General features: G+C 42.3%; 1 protein-coding gene across 1 annotated transcript; it reads right to left on the bottom strand.

Annotated features, from left to right (window-relative positions):
• Positions 1 to 5882: 5882 nt before the first annotated feature.
• LOC144774072 (olfactory receptor 56A4-like) lies at positions 5883 to 6860 on the bottom strand. Its single transcript, XM_078659100.1, has one exon. It carries the CDS (start codon positions 6858 to 6860, stop codon positions 5883 to 5885), a length of 978 nt encoding a protein of 325 aa, XP_078515226.1.
• Between the last annotated feature and the right edge of the window lie 4185 nt (positions 6861 to 11045).

Here is an 11045-nt window from a genome sequence, read left to right as displayed (position 1 = left end):
GAAATACGGTTTTTTTAAAAGCGCTAAGTGAATGGAGGCTGCCTCTGCCACCGGCAACACTCTTCTCCACAGCGCGTTACAGTTCCAGCTGCCTTAAATAAACTTTAGCTTTCAGCGTCACTAGAGCGCTGACCTGTGCTCCCTGAGCCCGGAAGTGCAAGGCTCCTCCTCGCCCTCCGCATCAAACGCCCATGATTGGACGCGGCGGACCGGGGCGGGAGTGGGAGAAAGATTGAGCAGCTGAGGTGAAACCCAGTGAATCACAGTACGTTTACCCGCTAACCCACACTGAACGTTTTAAAATAGCCTATAATCGCTACATAAAAACATTCGCTATAACAACAGCGCTAGCAGTGCAGTGAAATACGTTTTTTTTAAAAGCGCTAAGTGAATGGAGGCTGCCTCTGCCACCGGCAACACTCTTCTCCACAGCGCGTTACAGTTCCAGCTGCCTTAAATAAACTTTAGCTTTCAGCGTCACTAGAGCGCTGACCTGTGCTCCCTGAGCCCGGAAGTGCAAGGCTCCTCCTCGCCCTCCGCATCAAACGCCCATGATTGGACGCGGCGGACCGGGGCGGGAGTGGGAGAAAGATTGAGCAGCTGAGGTGAAACCCAGTGAATCACAGTACGTTTACCCGCTAACCCACACTGAACGTTTTAAAATAGCCTATAATCGCTACATAAAAACATTCGCTATAACAACAGCGCGAGCAGTGCAGTGAAATACGGTTTTTTTAAAAGCGCTAAGTGAATGGAGGCTGCCTCTGCCACCGGCAACACTCTTCTCCACAGCGCGTTACAGTTCCAGCTGCCTTAAATAAACTTTAGCTTTCAGCGTCACTAGAGCGCTGACCTGTGCTCCCTGAGCCCGGAAGTGCAAGGCTCCTCCTCGCCCTCCGCATCAAACGCCCATGATTGGACGCGGCGGACCGGGGCGGGAGTGGGAGAAAGATTGAGCAGCTGAGGTGAAACCCAGTGAATCACAGTACGTTTACCCGCTAACCCACACTGAACGTTTTAAAATAGCCTATAATCGCTACATAAAAACATTCGCTATAACAACAGCGCTAGCAGTGCAGTGAAATACGTTTTTTTTAAAAGCGCTAAGTGAATGGAGGCTGCCTCTGCCACCGGCAACACTCTTCTCCACAGCGCGTTACAGTTCCAGCTGCCTTAAATAAACTTTAGCTTTCAGCGTCACTAGAGCGCTGACCTGTGCTCCCTGAGCCCGGAAGTGCAAGGCTCCTCCTCGCCCTCCGCATCAAACGCCCATGATTGGACGCGGCGGACCGGGGCGGGAGTGGGAGAAAGATTGAGCAGCTGAGGTGAAACCCAGTGAATCACAGTACGTTTACCCGCTAACCCACACTGAACGTTTTAAAATAGCCTATAATCGCTACATAAAAACATTCGCTATAACAACAGCGCGAGCAGTGCAGTGAAATACGTTTTTTTAAAAAGCGCTAAGTGAATGGAGGCTGCCTCTGCCACCGGCAACACTCTTCTCCACAGCGCGTTACAGTTCCAGCTGCCTTAAATAAACTTTAGCTTTCCACAAGTTCAGCAGTGTTCTGAGAAAAGTAGCAAGGAGTCCCACTTTTATACCTGGCACTAGCTTGAGGGTGGGAGAGACTACGTTATGCATAGAAGTAACATTCCTAGAGTTACGCTACCCGCTCTTACATCACTTCCTTGGAAATTGGCACTAACCAATCACACAGTGCATCTCTCTACCAAAATCCAAGATGTCAGGATCTTTCTTCAGTCTGTGATTTAGTTTACAGGCTTTTAGAGGTGACTTATACATATTAAAATTGCTTGGTTAGGGCTGGGAAATTATTTATTTTGCCAGGCAGTAGCGGGAGGCCTAAAGTTAGTACAATTGTGCCACTTACATTTTATGCCCCAGTAGCAGTTGGATAAGGCCCGACACCAGCCATTCAGTTAGATATGAGTTTGATACTGTTTGGGGATGTCCTTTACATATGTAAATATTAAGCAGTTGTGGCTCTAATATAGCTCATGACAAGAAAGAAATAGGGAAAGAAATCAACTAAATATTTTTAACTGCACAGGTGTTGACAAAGCAGTTACATAGAGACATACAGATCCTTCAGTCTATATTTCAAGACTTGGAAATAATGAATTGCAAAAATGTGGAGATGCAAACTGAGGTGATAGATTACATCTAAACTTAATTAGTTTTACACATGCATGCTAGCATTTGTGAATCTGGGGCAAAATGCTTTTCAGCAATCATACCAGTTCAAATGGTTTTACCATGACCATTGGAGAAAGGCACAGACTTATCCTTATTGAGAAATTTTTTAGTTTTGTATTGGATAACTCTAACGCTTTTATTTTTGTGAAGTCAAATTGTGCTGTCATCAGACGATTCCATACCGATCATTGTCCTTACTTTATATAACAAATCTTGCCTTGGCCAGTGTAGTGACCCAGCACCGGGCATGCTTACCTCTTGATGTCAGTCCTGCCCATTGCATTTCTTTAAATCTCCTGAACACGCTTGTCTTCATAAAAAGAAAAGGGTAAAGAGATTGACAGTTTGTGTGTAGCACCTCAACAGCGCGACAGAAGCCTCACATCTCAAAGGGATGCCTTGTGCTAAGTACTCGTGTAAGACAAAAAAGGACTAATTGCCCCATGGATTCTAAGGACTCTCATAAGACTTGCTTAGAGTTTAAGATCCTGTTGGGCCATGGTGTCTTGGCTAGGAAATCGTGATACATACTTGGTTCGGTTAGGAATTGCAGTTTAGAAGTCACAGTAAATAGTTAATTTGGGACATGGACTTAGACATAAAATATCTTCCAACTCGTGAACTATTGTGGTGTCAAACTTGAATAAGGGTATCCATGTCCACTTGTTTATCTTTCTAGGAGTCCTTTGTCAGCATATTAAACTCATATTGTAAACGTTGTTATTTTTAGCAAGGAGTCTATCACCAGGATTATGAGCGTGTGTTTTGTAGTTGACTCGTTTTTGCAAAGAGTTATACATCAGGATTTTAAACTCTATGTCACACTAGTTATTTTCATAGTAAGATATCCTGGAGAATTGAACTGTCAGTATTCAATGACATGGCTCTTATTAAAGAAGACAGTGAAATCATGTTGTTAGGGTACTAATTGCAATAAGCATATTATTGTTGAAGTGTGTAAGTGGGCCACATACTAATGACGGATGCTTTTTTAATTACATTTCTCAACTTTTACATAAAATTTAAGAAGAACCTTGGATGGCTATTACATAATGCTGTACGTAGTTCTTTCAGCAAACATTACTCACGACCTCAGTTTTGTTTGCAACTATTATATCAGCTTTATTTATACTGTAGCTCAGGAGAAAAATGGATTTTCATTCCAGAATATAAAAGGAGCTATGTGGAGTGTTGTGAGGTATATTTCATATAATACCCATAGGGGCATATGTACGACCAGTATTTCCGGTCGCAAAATGGAATTTGTCCCATTTGCAACGGCAAAATAGGTCAGCCCCATGTGCAAACCATATTTTGTAGTTCACCTATTAGTGACTCGCAAAATATGGTTTGTGACTCACTATTAGGAAGGGGCATGCCAAGGGAGTCCCTTCCTAATAACGAGTTTCCCACCTATGTATGATTGCTTTTCAACCTCATTTGCGGTTGCAAAACACTCAGTTTACCACCTACTTCAAGTGGGTGGTAAACCACTTGCAAACGGGAAGGGATCCTCAGGGGACCACTTCCCCTTTGTGAGTGTGTGCAAAAATATTTTTTAAGTGCAGGCATTGGCCCCAGGGACCACTGTCTGGCCTTAAAAAATGAAACTGAAAAGTTTCATTTTTCTTTTTTAAATGCATCCCATTTTCCTTAAGGGAAAATTGGATGCATTAAAAAAACTGCTTTATTTAAAAAGCAGGGGAAAGCAACAAAAGTATAACCCGTACACCAGATTGAGATCTGGGTGTACATATGTATAAAACAACAATGTCTCAATTGGATTCACTTGAGCAACAGATATATTTGCATGTACACGACATTACAAAAGGATCCGGACATAAAAGACAGAGAGACTCAGGATTTTAGTTTTTTTGAAAGTGCATATAGCATCATATATTAGAGGACAATTTTAACAAAACAGTCAAATAAACAGATAGGAGAACAGCACTTGAGGCATATAATGCGGTGACAACCCAAGGGGGTTTTGTGCACTATGTGATAGTGAGACAAACAGGTGACAGCGCGAGTGACACATGGGTGAAAACAGCGAAGGACGCAAAATGACAAAAATGAAAGACAATATATACAAAATTGTTGGTTCCTCCTTGGTGAATGAATAATTGTTATTGGATTGGGAACCGAAGAAGGTAATGCGCCATAAGTTGCGCTGTAATGCGGGTAGACGACGTTTCGATCCTATTGATTTAGGATCTTCATCAGGACCGGGTTACCGATTAATGAGAGAGAATATGGTGCAGGCGCACAAACGGAGCCTCGTTGTGGCCCGAAGGAGAGCAGTGGTCGGAACAATGTGCCGAAGTCGGTCCGGTGGGTTGAATCGGAGTGTCGGAATCAGGTAATGGCGCGATAAAACGGAGCCCCGTTCGGGCCCAAAGTAGAGCAGAAGTCGGAACAGTCTGCCGAAGTGAGTCTGATGGCTTGATCCAATGAAGTGGTACGCTCGAGGAGTCGTTTGAAGGCACGAGAACGGAGCCCCAAGTCTCGAGTCGAGATTGGCTGAACATGTATTCAAGTACTTTCTCATTCTGTGGAAACCGTCTTGATGATTTATTCAAGAATATAGAAATCTGACATCCATTGTCACTAGGAACATCTGATGTTCACAAGGTGCATTGTAAATTATGCAGAACACTGGTTATGGAACTAGTGTAATGAACTACTGCACAGAAAAACATAGCGGCCAACAACATAATGGAATTGGGAGCAGGATAAAACAAGGAGAATGGACGATAAACAGCCAATCATACAGAAGCCCTTGGCTGTTTTGAAAACATGGTTTAAATATGTGTCCTTTACTGTTTGGAAATGTGGGAAGGCTGAAATAACAACAATCTCTCCTTTATGTCATACTGGTGTTACTACTATGCATTCTGAGCTGGTTAATATTCTGAAAGAAGTTCCTCAAAGGTCTGTTTTTGAGGCTCCTATTTTCTTTGTCTGCAAAACTAGTCTTTCACACCTCTTCCTTTGCTTTATACTTCCTCTCCTATGCCATCTGCAGGATTCACCCACTCTTGAATTTCCATATTTCAAGGATCCTCATTTCTGGATGTGTCATTTCTCTTCACATGTCTCATTTATCAATCTCTGTAGGAGTTCTAATCCTCTCCTTAACCTCTCTTCAGTGGTTTTATTACTTCACTCAATCTTCCCTTGCGCATACACACATTTGTTGAATTGCCTTTCAAATTTCCTTTCTCATGCACAAATGGGATTGGCCCTTCTTCTAACGGAGTCATAATGTGCAGTCATATTCCTAAATCTACCTTGTCCACCTGTACTCAGCCTGTCTTTTGTTTTTTACACATCTTACCCCAAAGTATTGGAATTATTTTCCTATTTCTCTCAGCTCTCTCACTACTTTGTATTAGTTTATGTCCCTTCAAAGGCAATACAAAGTTCATAAGTTATCCTTTGTTGTTTTTTCTTCTTTCTTTTGCTTTGTTTTGTTCCACAGTTTGTCAAACCTGCAAAACACATTATTAAATGGACATTAAATCAGAGAAAAGCTATACTAAATAAAACAAAAATGAAGATACCTTTATAACCTGACTTCTTTTGTTGTTCTCTAGCAGTAGCTGTAGTTTTTTCATTTAGTAGAAAACAGCAGCCAGCTCCCTGGCATTGTCTTCCTTCTCTAGTTTGTGGCATTGTCTTTCACATTAAGATTTGTGTTTCCTTTCCCAATCATTTTTTTGATTCCCTGTTTGATGTCTTTGGATCTTAGCCCATAAACTATTGGATTCATGGCAGATGGAACAACAAAGTGGAAGACATTAAGCAAGATGGGAACATCAGGGGGGATTTTCTTCCTCATTGTGTTGGTGAATATTAAGACCAAAAGCAAAGTATAAAAAAAGGAGATCAAAATGAAGTGGGGTGTGCATGTGCTGAAAGCTGTCGCTGCAGCGCCTTCTGCCTGAAGCTTCATAACCACCCTGAAGATCATACAGTAAGACATGGAAATAAAAATGAAGTCAATGCCTAAGAGAATGAAGCCAGTGGCAAGCTGGTAGAGTTTGTTGATTGTACTGTCACCACATGCAAGGGATGTCACAGAGATAACCCCACATATGCAATTTTCAATAATATTTCTAGAGCAGTATGGAAGTCGGGCAGCTAACACTGGGTTGCCTATGCCCACCAGTAGGTTCCTCAGCAAGATGAATGCAAAGGCTTGTGAAACAAACCTGCTGCTAATGACAGAGGGATAATGAAGGGGGTTGCAGATTGCTGTGTATCGGTCAAAGGCCATGACAAGGAATGTTGCAGACTGTGATGGAACAAAACTGTTCACAAAGTACATCTGTAGGAAGCAGGCATGCAAGTCTATCAATTTCCAGTTGAACCAGAGGATTCCCAGGATTTTGGGGATGGTGGATAAGCACACAACCAGATCTAGGATAGCAAGTAAGGCAATGAAAAAGTACATGGGTTCATGGAGATGCCGCTCTCTTTGTATGACTGCCAAGATTAAGATATTGGCAACAATGGCTGACAGCAAAAGAAGAGCCAGAGGGATGGAAAGCCAATGTTGCCAACTCTGGATATTTGGAAAGCATATCAACACAAAGTGTGAAATTTGAAAAGACGAAGTAGCGTTGGCGGTGAGCATAGCCAAAATGCAACACATCAGCATCTGTAGAGAAGAGAAGAAAATCAAAGAAGGTATTAAGTGGTTACCTGTACCGGTTATAATTGCTTCTACTTACTTTACTATATGTTATATTTAGTTATTGTTTTTTATTTCTGTTTGTATGTTCATTTAAGAAGGGAAGATGCGTTATATCTTCCTTAGTACATTAACCTCATGCTAGGAGTAGAATGTTCTACTCCTCAGGTTCTTAAAAGAATTTTGGGGTTTGAAAAATGACAGTTGGTGTTCAGGCCACTGTGAAATCGAAGAGTACATGCTGGTACTGTTGAGGCAGCTCAGTCTGGTTGAATTAAAGCTACATGAAAACTATCTCACCTGTGTATGTACTACGTTACTACACTATAGCAGCTTTTAATTTTATTACCCTTTCCGCCAAACTCTAAGAACTGTCCTTTGACCCAATAAAATGTGGGCATTTCAAAGGTTCATTCACTAAAACAAAATGTATGAAGTATGGCAGATAATATTGGCATTGAGTCACAAAGTCCACTCTGGGTGTAAGTTATTCACACACATAGATTGTAGGACAAAGGCAAGAGGTTATTATAGGATGCCTATCAATTGTAAATTAATATTAACGTGTTATATTATTCTAAAATATGTATTATGTTTCTCTAGACACCAAAAGAGATCCGAGGATGACCTTTGAATGTAGTATATCAAAAAAAGAGAGTACGCAGTTCCCCTGGATAGAAACCTGTTCGACAGTTGAAACCAAAGTGAGGGGGATCCACCTTGTCGGAACTAGAGTCCTCACACACCCAGCAGCTAGGTATCATGCTTCATCATATGGGCTCGCTCCTTGTCGGGTCGGCGGTTCAATACCCGACGGGCACCCATAAAGGGGCTCTTTAGCGGAGATCTTTTGTTCCTGCCGTATGGTGCTGTGGGTGTGAGGGCCCTAGGGAAGGAAGTGAATGGTGTAGATGTGTATAAGTGGTTAAAAAAGGTTGGGTTATCCAAAACGAACTTTTAATAAAGTGGTGCCCCACCTCACTAAAAACAGAAAGAGTGGTTGCTTTCTGGCTTAAGGGTCCAGGGAAGCAGAAACCTACTCTATATAGTAATGGTCGACATGTTTCATGCAATTATGTTCAAAATGATACTGTGCATTTCTTCAGGACCAAACAAAACTATCTACACTACTATGTTGGATGAGAAGTGTTCACACCCTAATACTTATTGGATGAACACAGGGTCCCGCCATGGCTGAAACCTGGAATAATGACATAAACACAGAACAATAGTGTCATCCAGTATGTGCTCACAAATTGTATCACAACTGTCAAAATGGAGAGGGAGTGAGTATGCCCATCCAAAATCAAGAACTGGTACAAGAGTTAAAAACGCTTGATGACTGGAATAAAAAAACAGAAGAATTAAAATTAGCCAAGGGTGGTCAAGGAGTAACTCACCGGAGTCACAGGAAGAGTCTGCTTCAACCTTTGAATGAGAAGATGTGTGATTAACTCCCAAATCTTTTTTTATTACAATTAATTACTACATAATTTACTCATTTAATTTCATTAAACTTTATTCGGTTCACAAGAAAGGAAACCATAAAAGTTACATTTCATCGTTAAAAGTAAACAGGACAAGAAATATATATACTAGTTATAAAATGCAGTTGTTTCAATTTACATTCAGTAATAATAGGGTCAGAGGGCATCACATTGCTTAGTATTAAAAGTTAATTCATTAAAATACAGCATCCAGATCCCTTAGGGTTCCATACATTTTCTATACCTTAAGGAACATTTCAAGAAACCAACCACAAACGGGATGTATTCTGGCTTTAAAAGTTTCAAAAAATAGAGAGCGGGGCGTACCTGTGAAAGTTTAGCTTTATTAAAAGTGATTATAAAAATACCCTCCGTGGGGCTTCATAAAAATGACAAAAGAACACAAAGCGTAGCAAATCCTGAGAAAACATATTGTCGCAGCCACAGGGTGCTAACACTTTTCCTTTGTGGCTCCCCTTAGGTACAGCTAATAAAAGATGGAAATAATCCAATCTAAACCTGATTAGTAAAAAACGCTCATGAGCCAACATGGGCCACAGAAGGTATGGCTCCATTGCTAGAGATGTTCTAAGCATCATGTGCTTACGGACGCCATTTTTCATCAATTCCATCTCCTCTCGCTTAGCTTTTTTACACCTTATAAACGATTGTTTCACAAAAGCCACGTCTGCCATAGTAATACAATCAGGTAATAAAAAAAGGTCCGGACGCCCCAGCTCACTAAAGCACCCCTTTAGATACGTTAGCCATGGTATCTCAGTCATATGGTCCAGGCTCAAAGACTCTTTTAGTAGTTTGTGGGTAAGCTCTAAATATTTGTTTAGCCACCTTTTGAGCCAAAAAAGCAGTGGGCGCATAGCCAGGGTATCACAGATGTATGGAAGGCCAGTTTCTTCATGAACAATAAAATTTGCAGTCCCTTTGGGAACCCCCAGCAACTGTATTAAAAAGTTATTTTCTGTCACCTGGATACCCTACACACCAGTATATCCCCACAGTTCGCTTCCCATAGGTAGCTAAAGAAATACTCTTAACTTGGTAGATCTTCAGCATTGCAGCCATTGCACGATTGCCCATTTTGGCTGAAAAACTAAATATCGCTGCATTGGACCTGGTCACCTCCTCCCTTTTCTTCTTCTGTAAGGCGCCCCAATTCAAACAATCATCCAGTAGGACGCCGAGGTAGGAAAAAGTCGGGGATATCGGTGCTCTTTCTCCATTCACCCTAAAGGTGTACTCTCTTTTCGGACGGAGCCCTACCTGCATTGCATAGGATTTCGAGTTATTTATGGCCAGATCTCGCTCGGCCATAAACCCTCGAAAGGTGTCAAGCAAGATCTGCAAACTTTTGGGGGTTCGTGCCAGGAGAATCGCGTCGTCTGCATATAGCAAGACGGGCAGTCCCCTGCGTCCCACGTACCAGAAGTCAGCCCCTGTTTTCAGCAGGGTCTTGTCTACATCAATGATGTAAATGTTGAACAGGAAAGGGGCTAAAATATACCCCTGTCGTACCCCCCTTTCTGTGTTAAAATCCCTGGTGATCCTCAGATCCTGGGCATATCTAATGTTCGCCCTAGTATCTCTATGTAGATCCCTCAGAAAGTCCACTAAATTTGCCTCCACCCCCATGGCCCTCATGGACTGCCACAACTTTCCCTGATTGACACAGTCAAAAGCTGAGGAAAGATCCATGAAGGCCATGTAGATTGTCCCCTGGCGGGCAATGGTGTACTTTCCGAGGATTAGATAGAGATTGAGACATTGTGCCACGGTTGAGCGACCTGGGCGGAACCCATACTGGGTGTCGGATATAATCTTATTTTCTTCTGCCCAGGTAGTCAGTCTATTTAATACGACTCCACCAACAACCTTGACAACGGAGTCGATAAGGGAGATTGGTCTATAATTCATGGTGCAATTATAATCTCCCTTTTTGAAACCTGGGACAATTGTGGAGACTCCCCATGAATCTGGCCACCCTTCCTTTGCTGCCGCATTCAACACCGCCACCAGGATTGATGCCCAGAGAGAGGGGTTAGATTTAAAAAGGTCCAGTGGGACGCCATCCGGACCTGAAGCCTACTCGCTTGTAAGACTAGTGATGCCATCCTCCACTTCTCGTGCCGTGAATACGACTACATCGCCATAATGGGTTCTTGCCTGCATCTGGGGTAAAGTTGAAGCACTTTTAAAAATGGCGCTTAAGTGTGACACCCATTCCTCCTCCGTTATATTGGTGCCCAGTTCTTCGGCTCTTTTCCTAATAAAAAGAGGTCTGTTGACGATGTTCCAAAATCTGGAACTGCTGGATAGGGTCAGGGGATCTAATAACTCACTCCAAGTGTCCTCCTTTAGTTCCTTTCTTCGAATGGTCAGAATCTTATTATAGTTGGCACGTAAGGTACGGATCTGAGAATTGTCCCTAGGGGTTACCTTTAGTGCAGCCTTTAGTTCTCTGGCGGCTTGGTGGTTTGAACCATTTGGGGGCACCAGTGATCTTACTTCGTCCTGGAACAGATAGCAGTCTCCCTACTATTGAGACAATCCCCTTAAAGGCATTGAGTGTACCTAGGGTAGTTGAATCAGGATTCATACAATAGGAGAGTTCTGCCACACAGGA

Source organism: Lissotriton helveticus, chromosome 8 (assembly GCF_964261635.1).
Source record: "Lissotriton helveticus chromosome 8, aLisHel1.1, whole genome shotgun sequence".
Lineage (NCBI taxonomy): Eukaryota > Metazoa > Chordata > Amphibia > Caudata > Salamandridae > Lissotriton > Lissotriton helveticus.
The sequence above is the reverse complement of the archived record's forward strand: the minus strand, read 5'-3'. Positions and strand labels throughout refer to the sequence as shown.

What these genes read in the sequence shown, in the direction of transcription:
- LOC144774072 (XM_078659100.1), bottom strand. Translation starts at nt 6,860, where the DNA reads ATGCTCACCGCCAACGCTACTTCGTCTTTTCAAATTTCACACTTTGTG.